General features: G+C 48.1%; 1 protein-coding gene across 1 annotated transcript in view; it reads left to right on the forward strand.

The window, feature by feature from the left end:
- Positions 1 to 20,968, forward strand: part of LOC144951448 (reticulophagy regulator 2-like) — a 44,276-nt gene that overhangs the window by 10,164 nt on the left and 13,144 nt on the right. The window contains exons 2-6 of the mRNA XM_078881715.1: positions 1,573 to 1,679; positions 10,876 to 10,906; positions 17,002 to 17,128; positions 19,667 to 19,751; positions 20,705 to 20,842. Of these exons, the coding sequence (XP_078737841.1) occupies positions 1,573 to 1,679; positions 10,876 to 10,906; positions 17,002 to 17,128; positions 19,667 to 19,751; positions 20,705 to 20,842 (488 nt within the window). The remainder of the gene's footprint in view (positions 1 to 1,572; positions 1,680 to 10,875; positions 10,907 to 17,001; positions 17,129 to 19,666; positions 19,752 to 20,704; positions 20,843 to 20,968) is intronic.

Below are 20,968 nucleotides of genomic sequence, written 5' to 3' on the forward strand. Positions count from 1 at the left end.
TACTGTATTTTATCAGATGGGACAGATTTATTTTATTATGCATATAAAGCAGGAGATTAAATCCCAGAAGTCTTCCAAAAACAACACTTATAAGCTTCTTTTCCTAGGAATAAGGCTAATACAGTAATTTGTTATGACTCTTTACCCTTATAGCATTCGCTTCTGTTTTGTTTATTTGGGAATGTATTTTTGGCTAGAACAGGTGTTGGCAACCTTCGTCTCTGGAGCCACATGCGGTTCTTTAAAGGACTGCTTCCTGAAGTATTTATTAAGGACCACCACCGTCTGTTATTCACCACAGTGCATTGCGACTCTTGAATCATTGAGTTTCTTACCGAATTCGAAAATAGTCTCCTCTTGTTATTTTGGTTGCCGATTCCCTGGGCTAGACAATAAATACTGGACAGTTTATACATGTATAAGGAGATAATGGCATCTACTGGTAAAGGGTAGCACGGGTACAGGCACCATTATAAACATTATCCAATCCTCAAAGGGGAAGATACCGAGGCCAAAGGTGAAGGGTAGAGCTGGCCGAGAAACTCCGAGAACTGGCTAGAAAGTTCCACGAGACGGTGTGGCCAGAGGCGGAGCCTAGCCGCGCCTGCGAGAATATAAGCGAAGGCGGAGGAGGACTCGAGGTCGGTGTGTCAAGTCTTGGGTCCGGACTGCGCCGCTGCTCGCAGTCATCTCTCTCCGTCGTTCGGCCACGTGGCGGATCTCCTGCGGAGCTCCACCGCCCTCCCCGGCACGCCGTCAGCCAGCGACGAGACCGGGAGCGGACGGAACCAGCCGTGTGTTCAACCGTCTGTGTAGTCTGTAGATTGTGGGGAGCGGTAGTGTAGCGGTTAGCGCGCTGCACTACAAACCTGGCGACCTGGGTTCGATTCCCGCTCACGGCAAACATCAGTATCGATTATCTGAACCGGTCCTGGGCCTCCCCTAGGTCGACTCAGCCTCAAATGAGTACCTGGTGCGGTGTGTAAACATCGCCGCTAGGGAGACAAAGGCGGTCGGGCGTGGTGCTGGCCACCCACCCCCTCGTGTACCGTTCCGGCCTTCATAGGTGCTCGCTAACAGCACTTGCCCCTACAGTCTGTTAAGGCTACACGGGGGATATTTTTATTTGTAGTCTGTAGAACGTAACATCTAAGTGTGTACCTGGAGAGGACGCCGATAATGTTGGCCTGTGCCGTGCCGTATGTGGACGACGTGTCATGGAAGTCGCTCATTACACATGCGCTGGGGTCCATAATCCTGCCAGGTGGCATCCGTGGGGGGGTTTTAATGTTTGAGTGGAGTTACATTACATGTCTAAAAGTTGGGTTGCTTGGTGATTGAGCAACACGTTTGCCACTTGGCCACTTGGCGTAGAGAGCAGTGGGTTGACAGGTCGACGCTACGAGCCACTCGTCTGCCTGGACAGCCCTTGTAGGCCACTGCTGACAGCACCTTGTCCCACTGTGTGTGTGTGAAGCGTCGACACTACCAGCCACTCGTGTGCCTGGAATGAAGGCCCTTGTCGGCCACTGCTGACAGCACTTGCCCCACTGTCTGTGTGTGTGTGTGAAGGTTACTATCAACCACACCTCTGAGGCTCTACTTCTTGCTGGCCATCTCTCTCTTGGCGTTGGTCTGGCTGCAAATGTGGATACATTTTAAGCACCCAGGATTCAAAGGCAAGTTGACAACAGAAACACATTAGGTTAATGCTCATTTACTGTTCAGATTTGTATTCCAGAATTCCCAAATAAGCTGCTGTTTAATCTTGAAGCTAAGTTAGTAACATTAATTGGTATGAATGTATTTCAGTTGACTGAACATCCACATCAGTGAAAACTAATTTTAGTAACCCCAAAGGGTAGATTAAGTGACTACCATTAAACTTGATTTGAAGCTTTCGTGACTGCAGGAATTACTCTTTGGTTCTTTAGATAAAGTCACATAGAAAGAAAATTAATTAAATAATAGAATACGACTTTTCGATTGCAACACAAGCACCCGTCATCAGGTAGAACTAAATTTGAGAGAGAGACAAAACACAGACACGGAGACACAGACAGACACACAAGCAGAGAAAGACAACACAGAGACACACAGAGAGAAACACACAACATAGACACACAGAGACCCAATGCCTCTGTGTCGAGGCATTGGGCCCCATCCCCCTCCCTCTCTCTATTTAAGGCCTCGACACAGAGGCATTGGGTCTCTGTGTGTCTATGTTGTGTGTCTCTGTGTGGCAAAACAACCTCCTACCTCCTCGCGGTGCCGAACGGGCAACACTGTCGTGGGCAGTGCTGTGGGGGGAGGGCCAATGCCCATTGGCCTCTCCCCTCATGGCGTCTGTGACCACCACAGTGGCTAAACGGGGGCTCTGGACGGGTGCGAGGGGCTGGTAACCCCTCCACCTTCAATTAATTACCACGAAACCACGAATTAAACATAAACCTGTAACTAATAAGCTTGTGCCGGAGGCCCCGGGGGGTCAGGCTTTTATGACGTCTCCTGGCCAAACCCCATTTGGCGGAGCCAGGAGATTGAATCTTCACCCTCGGGGCTCCTCCAGAAACAACGAAAAACCATTGCGGATGGCCACTTGGAATGTTCGAACGCTCACTGCGGAGGAGAGGCTGCCAATCCTTTGTCGGGAGCTGGACCGCTACCGCCTGGATCTCTGTGGCATTCAGGAGGTCCGGTGGACCGGTTCTGGCTCCTGCCACCATGAGGGGTGGACAGTCCTCTACTCGGGGCAGGAGACTGCCAAACAACAGGGTGTGGCTCTTCTTCTGAACAAAAGAATGAAGGGGGCGTGGGAACGTGGCGGTGAGGTGTGGGAAGTTGTAAGCCCCAGGATACTTTGGGCTCGCCTTCCCATCAACCGGAGGCGAGGAGTGGTGGTCGTGGTTACTTATGCCCCCACCGAAGACGAACATCCGTGGAGGGATGCAGGCAAAGCCGATGAGTCAGACGCTTTCTATGACCTCCTGTCACAGGTGCTGGCTAAAGTGGCCACTCGGGACAGAGTCATCTTGTTGGGTGACTTCAATGCCCGAGTTGGTCATGATGCTGGCACCTGGTCTGGAGTGATTGGAAGGCATGGGCCAGATCAGCTCAATAACAACGGTAGGAGGCTGCTAGATTTTTGTGCAGCCCATGGGCTTGTAATTACCAACACGCTCTTCCGGCATCGGCGCATCAACACAACATCATGGATGCATGCCGGGTCCAAGCAAGAACATCTGCTGGACTACATAGTGACGGACCAGCGGATGCGAGCCCATGTCCTTGACACCAGGACCTACCGTGGAGCTGATCTGCCCTCTGACCATCGACTAGTCATCTGTAAGATGCGCCTGCCATTCTTCCACTCCGGTGGTGGGTGTACACCCAGGATCCCATTCCAACCAAAAGTGGCCTGATCTCAGCTGATGAAAGTTGCAAGCGAGAATTTCATCATCGCATGCAGCTGGGGTTGGCATCGTCCCCCACTCCACCTGATGTCGAGGGTAAATGGGCAAGGTTTAAGACTGTGACTCATGCAGCTGCAATGGCTGCTTTGGGTACGAGGTCCAGACCTCCCCAGAAACCCTGGCTGACAGAGGAGGTGTTCAGGTTAATTGAGAAAAAGCGACAGGCCCACTCTCATCGGCTACAGCATCCCACATCAGAGAATGAGGAGGTTTACCGCAGCCTTCGCTCGGAGGTTCGGAGAGCCGTAAGGCGCTGCAAGGATGGGTGGTGGTCGCAGGTTGCTGAGGAGATGGAATCTGCCTCAGTGGCCCGCGATCACAAATCACTATTTAACTCCATCAAAAAAGTAACCTGCAGAGCCACACCTATTACCATCATTAGGGGAAAAAACGGTGATCCAATCTCCGACCCCCAGGAACAGGTTTGCAGATTTGCTGAGCATTTCTGTGAGGTCCTGGGGGAGGGAAAATCTCTCAGCCAGGAAAACATCATGGCACAAAGTGGGGATAACCCTGCTGAGGCTGCGGTGCCTCAAATTTTGGAGGTCACCCCCTGTGAGTGGCTGGCTGAGGTGCCATCTGTTGAGGAAGTACTGAAGGCGATCCGGAGTCTGAGACCAGGAAAGGCACCGGGCAGAGATGATCTCCCAAGCGAAATGCTGAGGGAGGGTGGCGCTTGTGCACAGACTGCCCTATATGACATCATAACAACAGTCTGGACCGCTGGACGGGTACCGCAGGATTGGAAGGTTGCACTGGTGGTCCCCCTCTTTAAGAAGGGGGACCGCACAGACTGTAACAACTACAGGGGCATCTCACTCCTCAGTGTGCCGGGAAAGGTCCTGGCAAGGATTATTCAACATCGCCTTGCTAGGCACGCTGAGGAGAGGCTTGCGGAACCCCAATGCGGTTTCAGGAAAGGGCGGTCCTGTACAGATGCCATATTTTCTGTCCGTCTGCTACAGCAGAGGTGTAGGGAATTCCAACAAGACCTACATCTCTGCTTTATTGACCTGGTCAAGGCCTATGATACCATCAGTAGGCCTGGGCTCTGGGTTGTTCTTCGTGCTTTCGGAGTCCCTGACCCTCTGCTCACGATCATTAAGGACCTTCATGATGGTGAGCGGGCCCGGGTAAAACTACGTGGCCGGTAGTCGGAGCCTTTCCCTGTACACCTTGGGGTGCGACAGGGATGTCCTCTGGCTCCCACATTATTTAACATCTATTTCGACTGCGTAGTTCGTGAGGCCTTCAATAGCTGTACCGGGGGAATTTCCATTTGGTACAGATATAATGGGAGGCTGATCGACGCCCGGGTGCGATCAAGGGATGGCTCCCTATTGGTCAACCACGTTATGTATGCCGATGATTTGGTAATAGCTGCTCATTCAGAAGAGGAGTTGGAGACGCTGCTGCTGAGACTGGAGCGTACCACTTAGAGGTGGGGCCTTACCATCAGCCCCACCAAAACTAAGCACCTGCCTGGGTATTTTGTACCATCGGACACTCCACCCCCACAACTCCCAATCGGTGATGGGGCAGTTGTGGAGAGAGTGGAGAGTTTCCCATACCTGGGCAGTGTGCTTATGACCGGCTCCAGTTCATCAGCAGAGGTCTCACTCCGAATCAGTCGAGCGGCAATATCTTTTCATCGGTTGCGTAACGCTGTGTGGAAGCTACCTGGTCTGTCGCTCCGCACTTAGCTTCAGGTCTTCTCGGCCACGGTCATTCCCTCCCTTCTCTACGCTTGCGAAACGTGGACCCCCCTAATGGAGCATCTTCGTCGGTTTGAAACATTTAGGCTGGCCTGCCTACGATCCATCCTGGGTTTAACCTTGAAAGATCTGGGCAAAGTCCCATCGGTGAGCTCCTCCCGCAGGCAAGGCTGCGTTGGCTGGGTCATGTAGCCCGCATGCCCAGCTACCGCATGCCTAAACAGCTTTTGTTCGGCCGGATCGAGGGGGCTAAACGGGCGCGGCACGGGCTAGAGAAGAGATGGAGTGATGTGGTACAGGAGGACGTGGAGCTGAGTGGACTTGCCGATGACTGGTACCAGCAGTGTCAAGATCGGCCTCAGTGGAGGAGGCTCATGAAGGACGCTACTGGGCAGTTAGAGGCAGTCGCCCTCCAACAACAACGGAGGGCGGAGGAGCGACGCTCACAACAACGAGCGGAGCGCCGGGTGGCTAAAGCATAGCAAGTTGGTACAGTAAGGGGCACAGGTGGTGCATCAGCCAGTCATCTCGGTCATCTCGGTCAGTCGACCCGTGGCACCTGCTGGGTCTGCCCCGTGACCTCCTGCCAGCGGGCGTTCGACACTTCACGTGGCCTCAAGGTGCACTTGGCCTGGCACAAGCGTCGTGGTGACGTCACCGCCACTTAGTGGCGAATGGCGGTTGTTGTTGTTGTCTGTGTGTGTGTCTCCGTGTCTGTGTTTTGTTTCTCTCTCAAATTTTTGTTCTACCAGATGATGGTTGCTTGTGTTGCAATCGAAACGTCGTATTCTATTATTTAATTCATTTTCTTTCTACGTGACTTCACCGAAAGAACCAACGAGTGACTACCATTATTTAAAGTCAAAAGTGGTTGTTCTATGCTAAAACGTGTGTGCACGTATGCACGCACGTGGTACATAATGCTGTAATCGTCTAACTTATCCCGCACCTCACTAAATCTCGAGATTATTTCACAAGCCCCCCCACCCTCTTTGGATGTTTGATGGATTCGGTTTTTTCGGGAAGAGTTTTTCACGTCAGAGAAAACTGAAGCGTGTACCTAGAGCAGTGATGGGCCACCTAGACTAGCTAAGGGCCACACGAGCGGCCCTCCCTCACCTCAGTAGGCCGCAAGCTCGACATCGCGCTTGTGCACTCATCGTGACCCCACGCATCACCCCTAGACACACCGAGACCAGGCCACCACGAGGAGGGGGGATCGCTCACCACTGGTGTAGTGTATAGCGCAGTGTAAAGTGCATAAAGTGTAGTAATAGATTTTTACCCTTTCAACTGGTACAAAAACTGACACCTTTATACAAGGCATCATGTTTGCAATAACCACAACACAAGCAGTCAAAATGCAAACAAAAAGAAACAGCTCTGATGATGATGATAATGATATGCACTGTCCTTGAAGTTGATTGGTCCACACCCGAGACAGCTTTTCTTAGAGCCTAGTCTCCATTGGTGTTGGACCAGATGACGCCAAAAGGCGTACAACTCAAAGACCGTGCACTATCAGAGTATGTCTTTGAGTTGTACGCCTTTTGGCGTCATCTGGTCCAACACCAATGGAGACTAGGCTCTAAGAAAAGCTGTCTCGGGTGTGGCCCAATCAACTTCAAGGACAGTGTCTAGTGTAGAGCAGTGATGGGCAACCTACACTAGTCATTGGGCCACACACACAGTCCTCCCTCACCTCAGTGGGCCGCAAGCTTAACACCGTGCCTGTGCACTCATCATGATGCCATCACCCCTAGACACACCGAGACCAGGCCACAACCAGGAGGGGCTCCGCGGGACGCAGGTCGCCCAACACCACTGCCCCGGAGGGGTTGGGGCAGCACATTGGCAACACTCGTGCCTCACGGCAAGAATTTCCTGGGTTCGATTCTTTGTTTCGGCACCTTTCTGGTGTGGAACTTGTACGTTCTCCCCCCTTTTTCTATACTGCAGGGTTCTCCCAGTTTCCCCCCTGTAACTAAAAACAAACATACAATGTCAATCTCGGTTTAAATTATATAAATTACCCACAAATTACTCGCAAATAAATCATTGCTTGCTAACTACCAAGCTAATGCTCATCGCCAAGCCTGGTGTTGAGTTACCTTGTATGTATGTATGTTGAACTTCTTTCACTGTACATAGTCAGTCAGGGATTTGCCATCTTAGATGTTTCGTGACGTGACAGGGCCCAATATAATGCGAGTTCAATCGCAGAACCTACACGAGCGAACTCCGGTCATCCTCATAGAAGCTTTTGGCTAGCTATCAAACAAAGTTGGTCACCGCATCACGCGCTTTTGGATGCACTTCTGCGGCCGTCTGTAACACTCTTCCGATATTAGGAAGCCACTGGAGCTATGCGCTCTTAAATCATCTAGATTGAAAACTACTTTTTAAAACAGCTTTTTGTATTAAATTTGTTTTCCTTCCCCCGCACCTCCGATTAGCACGGTTGGTTACATACGGTGTGAAATAAGTTCAACATACATACTTTTTAAACTAAACAATTTTTTATTTTACCAGGTATAGCCTACTGAGCTATATAGTTCTCTTTCAGAAGCAACCTGGCCACAAATGCTAGCCCAATGAATTGCTTAACATCATGTGGAAGTTTATAGCAGTCAAATACTCCAAAGGCATGTTTGTAAATGTGGAGAGAAAAACCGTAGGACTTGGAGAAAAATCCACGCAAGCACGGGGAGAACAAACATGCCAACTTAAAATATGCAACAGGCGTCAGGGTCGTGATCGAACCTATGACCTCCTGTATACCAGGCAAGGTATTTAACATCTCGCCAATTACAAATGCGAGCCTCCGCCCACTGCTTGAATACATAGGATTATACAACATCGCTTAAAGTTGTATTAACGTGAACGCACGCTTCATGAAGCATGTGCTATCAGAGGGGGGGGGGGGATTTGTGTCGAGATCAAAACGTTCTGATGTCGTTTAACGGCAGGTCGGGACACATAGGGCACCCGAGGCTGGAGTTTGGCTCTGCGTTGTTTATGGGAAGTTGACACTGTTAGGGTTCGGTGAAATATGTTAATGCGTGATCTCCAAGGCTGTAAAATGATATGGTTGCGGTCTAAATTCAGCCGCCGAATTTTTGTTTGATGGGGGACTGCACATTTCAGAATAAGGCCTGCTTGTTATTGAGTCTCTTTGTGTAGGGATCCACGACTCCATATCAGTATCCATGTAAATTTAGCAGAGTAACCATAGTCACATACCAGGGTTTTTTTTGTAATCTTTCTGGAAATAAATTGTAATTTATTTCAATCCTTCGTCAGTCCAATCCTGGATGAAGGCCATGCCACACCTTGTCAGTCATGCAGTTTTTTTTACCATATTTTACCATGCTGGTCAGTGCTACTTGGTGAAGTGGGTTCCAGGAAAGGTGCAGATGTCACTCTGGATTCGTGTTCGCTGGAACTAAGAGTCACTCAGGTTGCCAGGTCCATAGCGTGTTAACTGTCGCTCCCCACAATTGTAGGTAGTATACAGTAGTCCCTCGGTTAATGTTTTTAATCTATTTCATGAAAACTATTGTTCACCGAAATAACTGTTAATTGAATTCACTTATAAGTTGAAATGGAGAGCCGTTTCCACTGCCAAAACAGAAACCGTATTGTAAACAAAGCCAGTCAAGGTCTAAACGCTCAAAGGTGGCCGTCGCTGATTGGCTAAAGGTGTGTGTCAGCCCCACTTACGAGCACTCGGATTGGCTGAAATTGGCGTCGTCGTGCATAACGTAAACATTACTGTTAATCACAAAGTTAACGTTAGTCGAAACCATGGAGTCTCTATGGGAGGTGAAACGTTATCCACAAAACCCTAAACTGATAAAACTGTTAACCGAGGGACTACTGTCCAATATACATGTGGGAAATCTTGACTTAAAGCTTTCGTGACTGCAGGAATTCATATTCCTTGGGTCTGTCGGTAAAAATCACGTTGATAGGTTCAAATAAAATAACAAAAAACTAAGACATTTCGATCGCAACACAAGTGGTGGTCATCAGGAAAAAGGGGTTAGCCTCTAAAGGCAAACTGTTTATAAAGGTGTAATACGAGAGTTCACCGCCGATCGCCGATCAGTGGGATAGGCTCCGCCGCTTGGGGCCATCACCCATTCAGAGGGATGAGCCGAAGTTAGGGGCGGAGCTTAAAGGCTCTGGGGAAGTAACCATCTCGAAGGGTCGTGAGGGGGCGTGGCTGTAGGCGGGGCTTGGTGACGTAGGTCAAGGGATATAAGGGAAAGCGGAAGAGAGCTCGGGGTCAGTGTGTGGAGTCAGAGAGCGGGACCACGTCGCGGGTCTCTGGAACGCCAGCGTCCGCGTGGCGGGCCGGAGGCTTTCTCCCAGCGAGCCGCCTGTCAGCGGCGCGCAGGAGCAGTAGAGGTTGTGAGCGAGCTGGCGCGAGAGAACACTTAACCGCGCGGGAACAGGAGTGCAGCCGTGTCAGAGAGCGCGCGGAGCTGTCCAGCTGTGAAGGAGTGAATAAACAATAAAGAAGACACAAGTTCCAGATTGTAGTCGCAGTGGTTTATTTCAAGGTTTGAAATGGGCATAGCCCAAGTGTCATCAGCATGGGCGGGGCAGCTAATGTTAATGGAAGTGATGGTACTCGTAGAGGGCAACCACGGCGCTGGTGGTGGATTTCCACCAATAAAGGGCTGCCAGGTCTAAAATGGAAACATAGCCAGTTATGACTTAAACTGGTTGGTAGAGAAATCTGAAACAGGGTAGGACCAATACCTCGGCCGTGGCTGATCATTGTTTTAATGCGGTGGGCTCATACTAAATTTATTTTTCTAAGACGAAGGTACTTTGCAAATCCACTGGCTATCAACAAAGATTCGTTCATGAAGCCATCCATATATACAGACATAGACACAATTTCAACCGAGAAGATGGGTACAAACTCAGCAATCACTGGAAGGATGCTAGAAACCAGTTTAAGTCATAACTGGTTATAATGTTTTCATTTTAGACCTGGCAGCCCTTTAATTGGTGGAAGCCCACCACTGGGACCATCACTGTCCACTACTACCATCACCACTCGCAGTAGCCCTTTATTGGTGGAAGCCCACTCCCAGTGCCGTCGTGGCCCTCTACGAGTACCATCACCTCTCGCAGCAACCTCCACCGTCAACAGTGCGAGTGTGTAAAGCGAAGTGCAATTATTACTTGGCAGCCCTTTAATTGGTGGAAACCCACCACCAGTGCCGTGGTTGCCCTCTACGAGTACCATCACTTAGATTAACATTAGCTGCCCCGCCCATGCTGATGACACTTGGGCTACGCCCATTTAAAACCTTTATTAACAGTTTTCCTTTAGAGGCTAATGCCCTTTTCCTAATGACGACCGCTTGTGTTGCGATCGAAACGTTGTAGTTTTTTGTTATTTTCTTTGAACCTATCTACGTGACTTTACCGAAAGACCCAAAGAATATGCATGTCGGATATGAACTCGGAAACACGTTTACACTTGTGAATGACGGCACTGTGCTCTGGTTATTACCCTGAACGTTGCTGGGTGGCAGCAGGAGCCAAATGACTGAGCCACACACGTTGGCTCAATAACCTACAGCGCTGATGATCAGGTGCACCAGCCATTCTATGTCATTCTTAAGTAATATTCAACTGAAGTTATGATTTTGTTTTTGTTTCAGATCAGTGGACGGATACCAGTGACACTGAAGGGTATGTATGATGTTAAATGTGCTGCGTATATTCACAAGATTGGTTCAGAGACTGGGGTTGAAAGTTGGCCAGGCCATGGGGAGCTTGTTATGAGCGTGAGTACGTGTTGCATCTGTTGTGGAGATTTGCCTAATGCTGTTATGACATCTTAACATAATTAAGTCACGTTTTACCCCCTGAAACTCTGGCAAACAATAGAGCCACAGATAATTTTCTGAAAGGTCCTGGAATTGACGTCATAGAGCAGATTTCATTTGAGGTTCCGTCTTTCATAACCACTAGGATGCACGGACCGGGAAGTTGTTCACCCTCGGTCTTGCTGCTGAATATGTTCTCTGAGTGTAAAGCCACTTGTTATCTATTTATTTGCATTCATCTTATTTTAAATCTGGATTGAAAACTAATTTCTTTAGAACTATTTTTGTGTTTGGTTTGTTGTCCTTCCCCCGCACCTCCAATTAGCACGGTTGGCTATGGAGGGTGCAAAATAAGTTAAACTTACATACATAGACTTACACAGAGACCCATAGACTCACATAGAGACCCAGAGTTTGGTGTCCTTCCCACGCACCTCCAATGAGCATGGTTGGCTCTGTACAGTGCGAAAGAAGCTCAACATACATACATTCACAAGGAGTTTCAATACTTTTTCAAGAGGGGTCCTGCCAAGTTTTCGGAATAGGAGGGCGACATTGCTTTGTCTATATCCGAGTGAGTAACCTGCAGGTAATTTTTCAGCATCAGGATGCTCGGCCATGTGTTTTTTTTAGCTATGAGAGGAAACCGGAGAACCCCGAGGAAACCCATACAGAACAGAGGGAGAGCATACAAACTCCACACACAACCGAGAGCCCACACACAACCGAGGCCCCACTTGCTGTGAGGCACAAGTGTTAGCACTGTGCCACCCTACCACCCAGATTTGTATGACCAATTTATGGTCAGGCTGTGACAACCTTACTATGCGTGAAACTGTACATAATTCAGAAGCCCCTAATTTTAATCTTGGATGTCCACTGTCATTTCAGTACGGTAATCCAATAGTCCTACAGCCACCTCATTTATGCCCAGCCCTGATGTATACCCAGCCGTGATCTATGCCCAGCCCTCTTCATTTTAAGTGAAAACCAAATCCTGCCCAGCTGCTTTTGTAATCTATTGCCTGAGGGTTGTAATTTATAACAATGATTTACAGTCATATGTCAAAACATTGTAAATTAAGGCCTGCTCATGCCATGTTGTTTGCGGTTGTTGTTTGAACATACTTCAGTGCAGATTGTTGACGGGGATGGAGAATTGGAGTGCCTGGCACCAGTTTAGATATCACTCTTCACTGCTGTTAACTGTGGCTCAGAGGTCGCAATCGGGTACCCGATACCCGTACCCTACCCGATACCCGGCTACCCGTACCCGGCCAGATACAGGTACCCGTTTGCGACCCTGGTGCGGCTGGGTACGGGTAAGGAATCAAAACCCGTTAGCGACCTCTGCTGTGGCTGGAATTCAAACCCAGATTGCTCGGCTCTTTGCACAATTTTCTAACCGCTGCACCACCACTCCACCCAGTTGTAATTATGTACGTATGTTGAACTTCCTTTGTGCCGTACGTAGCCAACCGTGCCACAAAAATTCACAGCAACGTGGTGTGAAAAATACGAGTCGCTTTCACGGGCGACCCTGTGTTTTTACAATACAGTAACGTCAGGAACACCGTTGGTGTGACGTCAACATTAAGAGCCTTAGCATCAGATTATGGGGCATTACAAGAGATGTGCTAAATCTGTCGATGGCGACTTAAATGCCCAACGCAAACTTTTCCGGTTGCATGTTAGACGTGACGGCATACGCTGGCGGCACCCATGGCACGTCTGGCATCTGTGGGTTGCTCGCAGCCCTGGCCAAATCTGTAGCTACGATGCCACGTGCTGAAATAAACCCATTCCTGCTGCGGAGGGAGCTGGTAGGAACGTTTTGTTGCTCGGTCAATGGCCAGAGTCATCGGCGGCGTGGTGTATTCCGCAAATATGGCCGACTGTGAGGGCGGGCACAAGCCGGCGTGAGTAGGTTAAACGTTGAGTTTTATAAGGGCACCACGGGGTGACCAGCCCCTCCCCACCCAGCCCCACCCTCCCCACCCAGCCCCTCCCCACCCTCCCCTCTCCACCCAACCCCACCCCTCCCATTTTTGGATGCACGACGGACAGACGGACACAATAATCCCCTGTGGGCTGGTGTAACCAGGAGGTTCCTACCAGTATGATCCGTACATCCCATTGTGTGCTCTCTAGTGGGGAGCGGTGGTGTAGCGGTTAATGCACTGCGCTATGAAACCAGAACTCGAGTTTGATTCCCGTTCACGACCAACACCAGTGAGCATTATCTGAACCAATTCCGGGCCTCCCCTGGGTCAAATGAGTACGTGGTGCTGTGTGTAAACATTGCCACTAGGGCGTGGTGCTGGCCAACCACCCCCTCGTGTGCCGTGCCGGTCTTCACAGGTGCTCGCTCACAGCGCTTGCCCTAACAGTGTGTTCAGGTCTTCTTGGTTCTTTCGGTAAAGTCACGTAGAAGGGAAGTAATAAAATAATAAAAATAAAAATAAAACATAATAAAACAATTCTCACGACGTTTCGGCCACAACGCAAGCAGCCATCCTCAGGCGAAGAATGAAACACCCCAAGCTTGGAGCGTATATGTTCAGGCTATATGGGGGATCTTTGTCTTTAACTATGAGGCGTACGTTTCGTGGCTCTTAACATTTAGAGAGTTTTTGCTGAATGAAATTATGACTATTGATTTAATAAACACAGATTACTGTAATGGTCAGTTTGGAAATTTCCACACTTTTGCTATGATCCGTATCAGCTACAAAATGGGAAGTGTGTACTGTGAATATCCCTTATCATTATTTCAAATAGGAAAATCAGGCCAACTAAAAGTTCCACACACATTTGCATAGGACAGATGCATTTGAATACAACAACCAGTTATTCAGGGAGATTAAAGAAGACAGATCTTCATGCAATGAATAAAGCTTACGTTGAAGGCATAGACCTGTGTCTGTCTGTATCTGTCAGTCTGTCTGTCTGTAATGATGGTAGCTCTTGTAAAGGTGATGCAATCCACGTGTTTGTCGGCATCAAGTTGTTTTACTATGAGGGGCTTGCCCAATTTGAAACTGCCCAAAAATGCCAATTTCATTTTACACACTTAAACTAAACTACTAAACTATTTGTTATTTTACCAGGTATAGGCTCACTGAGCTGCGATATAGCTATTTTATATAAGCGACCTGGCTATTAAAAATGATCGCTCGACAAAGTGGCTTATCATCATGTGGAAATTAATAGCAGCGAAATGCTATAAATGCATATTTCTAAATGTGGAGAGAAAAACCGGAGGACCCAGAGAAAAATCCACTCGACCACAGGGCGAACATGCAACCTGACTAGTGTCAGGGTCGCGTATGAACTCACGAACTCCTGTATAACAGGCGAGGTAGTTAACATTTCGTCACCGTGGCACCCCTTAAAAGTGCCACCAACATTGCACTTGCCATTACACCTGGGGAGTAACGCTGCATCGATCGCAATCATTTATAGCACTCATGTGTAAGTGCATTGAATAGCACGTGGAATAATCAATGATGTTTTATTCTAGATTTGAAGCTTTCGTGACTGCAAGGATTCATCCTCTTAGGTTTTTTCGGTAAAGTCACGTAGGTAAAATTAAAAAATTACTAAAAGTAATAATAGAAATAAAATAAAATAATAAATCACGACGTTTCGGAGGCAACACAAGTCTCCGTCATCAGATGGGACCGTCACAGCTAGATTTGCTGTATCAAGTGAGGCAAAGATTCCAAGATACAAGTTCTTAAATACAAGTTAAGGGGGGAGGAGGGAGGGAGGGGCTTATCTGAATGTGGTAGCCAATGAATGGAACGTATTGGGAGGGGGGGGCTAAAAGAGAGTGAATGTGGAACTGTTGGTGTTGGTGGAACTGTTGGTGTTGGTGCACCTGTTGGTGCACATGCTAGAAGAGAACGAAAATGCCCATGTTGTTTTACCCAGTGTTGGTTTACAATCAAATACAAAAACGGAGAGTACTGTTGAACGCTGGGGATGCTAACACTCGGTAAAGTAAAATAGTGCCTGTCAAATAAGATGGTCCAAAAATGTGTAGTTAAATCAACAGTACTCTCCTTTTTTGTATTTGATTGTCAACCAACACTGGGTAAAACAACATGGGCATTTTCGTTCTCTTCTAGCATGTGCACCAACAGGTGCACCAACACCAACAGTTCCACATTCACTCTCTTTTAGCCCCCCCCCTCCCAATACGTTCCATTCATTGGCTACCACATTCAGATAAGCCCCTCCCTCCCTCCTCCCCCCTTAACTTGTATTTAAGAACTTGTATCTTGGAATCTTTGCCTCACTTGATACAGCAAATCTAGCTGTGACGGTCCCACCTGATGATGGAGACTTGTGTTGCCTCCGAAACGTCGTGATTTATTATTTTATTTTATTTATATTATTACTTTTATTATTTTTTTAATTTTATTTTTTTACCTACGTGACTTTACCGAAAAAACCTAAGAGGATGTTTTATTCATTTACCCTGTGTGTGCTGGGCATTGTGTGGTCACTACATTCACAATAATCCATAATAGAGTTTTTGGGTTAGATCGCGCAAATATATAAATGTGTCGTTAAAACCCGCCACCACCCGACAGAGCCAACTAGTAAGGGTTGTCACGTAAACCGAACATTCGAATTCGTCACTAGTACAGCACACCGGTGTGTTGGAGAGCCAAGCCACAACATTTACAATCTGAGTACGACGTTTCGCCAGTAATTACAACTAGCTTCATCAGGCGACAGCCAGATTTGTGGACAAGTCCACCTGTTTTGTTCCTTATATAGAGGCGTAGATGTGTTGACTACCCTTCTGCGCTCTTGCACAATGTGGGGGTGGGGGCCAAGGATTACTGATGCAACGTACATTATGCATCTACATTGTGTGAGCCCTTTGAACTTGTACTTCCTGTCTATTGTGTTTATTAAAATAGCCCTACCAACGGTAATCCCTATTGAAGTACGCTGCTCTTTGTAGGCATGCATTTCAATAATGTGTTATTTGATTATTCGCTTCCATGCAGCATTAAGACGGTAGCTATCCGAACGACACTCAATTGATTTTGATAGTGTTGAAGTTTCGTGCAAAACTAGCTACTACTGGCCAAGACTAATTAGAGAATCTATCGAAATTTAAAGAAATCAAAATAACTTTAACTAACCCAAAAACCTCTTATGGATGATATTGGTCGCGAAAGCCTACGTATTAAACTGATTCACAATAATGTTAAAATATAATTGATTCTCGAATTGAATCAACACTTGATTTGGGCAGCAGGGTGGCAGCGCAGCGGTAACACTCGTGTCTCACATCAGGAGGGGCCAGGGTTTGATACCCGACTCTGGTACAGTTCTGCGTGGAGTTTTTTTTATGTTCTCCCCCTGTTTGCCATGAAATGTATTTGGGTGCAACAATTTGTTTCCCACCGCTAAAAAGAAAACGCACACGCAATAAACTAAACCAAACTATTGTTCGTTTACCAGGCAAGGCCCACTGAGCTATATAGCTCTTTTTCAGAAGCGACCAGGCCACAAATGATTACTCAAAAATTGGCTTATGTGGAAATGTATAGCCGACAAATACTGTGTTACTAGATGTGGAGAGAAAAACCGGAACACCCAGAGAAAAATCCACGTGACCACAGGGAGAACATGCAAACTCAAAATATACAGTCGTCAGACTTGAGATTGAATCCGCAACCTCCTGTATACCAGGTGTGGTCGTTAACATCCGGCGACCATGGCACCCCAATGTAACCGGTAGTGGCCAAACATCCCAATGCCGAAATTTACATGAAAATTACTCGATTGAGATGGTACAGGATCCTCCTGATTTCCTCAACAAAATCTCATCACGGTGGAGCGTGTTAATGGTTGCAGGCCTAGTGCAGGGATTGTTGTTGTTGATGGTTGCTGCTGCTGCTGCTGTGTGTGTGTGTCCTGGACGCTCTGCAGCTGGGCGGGGGCACAGCCCAAGCTGCTGAGCCTCCCGGAGCTGTGCCGCAGCCTGGCCGAGTGCTGGGAGAGCCTCACAGCCTATTGCGTCGACCTCGCGCTCTACCGAGCCCAGCACCCCGACCGGGTGGGCGCACGGCACGCACGGCACGCACGGCACGCACGGCAGATAGAACTCCGTGTTTAATTGTATGCACGGTCAGTGTTATAAAATGTGTTACGGTTCAACAAAAAACGAAAGCATTGTTAAACTCATTTATAAAAATAACTATTGTTCATTTGCATGCGACACTGTAATAAATTCTGTATAGTAAATAAAACAGAACACTTCCCTTAAGTGGAATGGCTCACTGTCATTGTGCACCACACGCAATGCTGAGAATCATTACATCTCGCGGAAGATCGCTCCACCAAACAAAATAGTTCCGCGGTTCAGGTCGTAAGTACGACCGGACGTTGCAAGTCGGATGGTTGAATATAATAACGTCTTATTGCGGGTTCGTTTGTAAGTGCGGATGTTCGTAAGTATGGATGTTCGTATCTCGGGGACTGTCTGTATCTGGAAACTCCAGTCCTTAGCACAGCACAGCCGGTTCTCGGCTTCTCACTTCAAGGAATTCACAGAGTACGCGTGGTGCAAAGTGGGATAAGTCCATCACATGTCAGAGGAACATCTCGCAGCAGTTCAGTGTTGCTTCGAATGGACTTGTTTAAAACAGGATGTCTTTTGCTCTTGCATGGTCATTTTAATGTATGTGTAGTGGTTCCGATATCACTTACCACTGACACTAGCCGTGACGGGGAATCAAACTTCGGCTTGCTGGTAAAATACTCACTCGACGTTATGGACACGGCATGCATGACACGGACAGGCCCTCTTGATTGGTACTTAATGGGCTTGAAAGGCGATTTGTTAGAAGCAGGGAATTGAAGGAAATTGGAGGAAAAATACAAAATGGAAAAAGCAGGAAACAGAAATGATTAACAGGGTGGATGGTTGGAATCCGTTAGGTAAAGTGGAAGGTGATTGGCTGGAGGGAAAACGGAAGGTCAAGGAACCTTCAGGAAATGGGCTTTAGGGATATATAAAGGGGAAGCGAGGAGAGTTCCAGGACGCTTGGAGTGGAGGGAATCCTTGAAGACCACGTGTGTCTCATGCTGAAAGAAATAAAGATTACTGTGTTGGATGTCACTACATATGTAATATGTATCTATGTTAAACTTCTTTAGCACTGTACGTAACCAACCATGCTAATCGGAGGTGTGGGGGAAGGACAACAAACTTAACACAAAAAGCAGTTTTTAAGAAATTCGTTTTCAAATTAGATGATTTAAAAGTGCATCGCTCAAGTGGCCTCCTTATATTGGAAGGAAGAGCGTTCCAGATAGCCGCAGAAGCTCATCTGGAATTGTGCGATGCCAGTGACTGTCTTTGTTCGATGGCTAGCCAAAAGCCGCTGCGCCAATGGCCGGAGTTTAAGTGATGGTTTATGCTCCGTGACCAGATTAGCGAGGTATTGTGGTTCATTTCTGGCAAGCACTTTGTGTGTAATGAGCACGACCTTACAATGTATTCATTCTGCAACCGGTAGCCAATGCAGCGAGCATTGGACGGACACAGTTGAACTTTGCGTGTGGTCTTTACAGAGGAAACTAGTGCTTGCTTTTTTGCAGAAAAGGCACAACTTAGGCTCCGAGAGTTTCTACGGGCGTGTGTCTCGCTTCACGAGCGAGATGCGTTCCACCAAAGTTGCTCAGGGGAAGCAAAAACCTGTAAACCGATCGTCATTTTCCCATCAACTCCCTCCTATGTTAAAGACTGGCACTGCAATTCATCCCCGAAATTTTCCAATGTTGAATAATTTATTTTACGTGTTAAATACAAATTATATTTTGTATTAAGTCATAAAACATCAAATGTAGCACTTACCACACGTGAAGAAACCACAGTGCAGGATCCCCTCTGTACAGTCTTAACGGACTGTTGGGGCAAGTACAGTTAGCGAGCACCTGTGAAGGCCGGCACGGCACACGAGGGGGTGGGTGACCAGCACCACGCACGGCTGCCTTTGTCTCCCTCGTGGTGATGTTTACACACAGCATCAGGTGCTCATTTGAGTCAACCTAGGGGGGAGGCCCAACACTGGATCAGATAATAGTCGGTGGTGTCGACCATGGGCGGGAATCGAACTCGGGTTACCGGGTTCGTATCGCAGTGCGCTAACCGTTATACCACGACTCCCTACACCTTGCCACCCCTCCCCCCACCTACCTAGCAACTCACCCATTATAGTGCTACCACGAGGCTCTCCTCCCCCACACGGCCAATCTCGTGGGCACACAGCACAGCTGGGTAACAAACAGCCTCGGCCCTGCCGTGTGCCCCCTGCCGCGACTGGACGCATATTTATGATCGGTCTCCTGCTTGCTAAGTGAACATTTTGCTTGTTTTGCAAACAAATTTGCTCTAAATTCGCATTTTCTCGTCATAGCGAATTCTCGTAGAAAGAGCGCTTGGTTGAGCGAGGCGCGCCTGCATTATTTTTGCATGTGGAAGCGAATTGGTTCACTTGGAAAACACCCGAGAGGCATTACACTACAGAGTGGACAATTGCAGTAATCAAAATGCTTGACCGATATTTACCTTGCATTTTTGTCATTGCAGTTCTGTGCCCGCGTGTGTGTCTGCTGCCTGGGATTTGCCATCGTGGGCCACTATGTCCCAGGCATCATGATTGCGTACATCATCGGTGAGACCCTCGCAAGCCCACAGTGGCCACATGCAAAACAGATGACACCGAGGTACAGATGGGCACACTGCCAAGCATTATCATGTGTTCTCTTGTCTTTCCTGCTTGCATTCCTACATTCCTCTGTCTTATTTCTCTTCACGTACAAAATATACATTTTGCTGTCTTCTCTATATCACTTCTCTGGTGTCTGTGTGCATGTCACCCTCTCCCTCTGGTTCATGACTCAGGCACCGTTCTGCGTGGAGTTTGTATGTTCTCTCTGTGCTGTGTGGGTTTCCTCCAGGTTCCCTGGTTTCTTCCCACAGATAAAACCACACAGTGTAACCGGTACTGACCAAATGTCACAAATCCTGAAAAATTACCTGCAGATGACTCAATTGGGATTACACACAGCTGTAAAATCTTATCCTGTTGCGAAAAAAAGTTGGCAGGCCCTCCTGTAAGATTTCTGCGACTCGGTGAGCTAAAGAGACGTTAACTACCTCGCCTGGTATGCAGGAGGGTCGTGAGTTTGATCCCAACTCTGATGCCTTTATATTTGGAGTTTGCATGTTATTCCCATGGTCACGTGGATGTTTCTTTGGGTCCTCCAGTTTTTTCTTCCGGAATTCGCAGCAACCTGGGTTTAGTGTATTTGGCTGCTATAACTTTCCTCATGATAAACCAATTAATTGGGCTGTCATTTGTGGCCAGGTTGCTTCTGAAAAAGAGCCATATAGCTCCGTGGGCCTTACCTGGTAAAATAAAAAATAGTTTAGTTTAATGGTTTCTTCGAGTGATCGTGAATCTGGATGATGCAAGGCACGAGCCAAGGATCCACAATGTAAAAATCTCTTTTAGTTGCATAACGAACGTACGACCGGTCGGTGCAGGCACGTTGCGAGACCCCCTTGGGCTGCCCCCGCCGGCGGGTGACACGTTGCGTGACACATTGTGTGACGTGTGTGCAGTGGCGAGCGTGCTGCTGTGGCCGCTGGTGGTCTACCACGAGCTCATACAGAAGATGTACAACCGGATCGAGCCTGTGCTTATGAAGCTGGACTACAGCATGCGCGGGGGCATGTTGGGTCGCGGCCACGAGCAGCGTCGTGAGTTTCGCTTCTTTCTCCGCCAGCCGCCTGAGCCACACGAGCCGCAGAGCTGTGCCCTCACGTGGTGCTCCGAGGACCAGCCACTCCTTTGTGCGTTCCTGTGTTTTGGCACAGTGGTGACAC

The sequence above is a fragment of the Lampetra fluviatilis genome, chromosome 62 (assembly GCF_964198595.1).
Source record: "Lampetra fluviatilis chromosome 62, kcLamFluv1.1, whole genome shotgun sequence".
NCBI classification, from domain to species: domain Eukaryota; kingdom Metazoa; phylum Chordata; class Hyperoartia; order Petromyzontiformes; family Petromyzontidae; genus Lampetra; species Lampetra fluviatilis.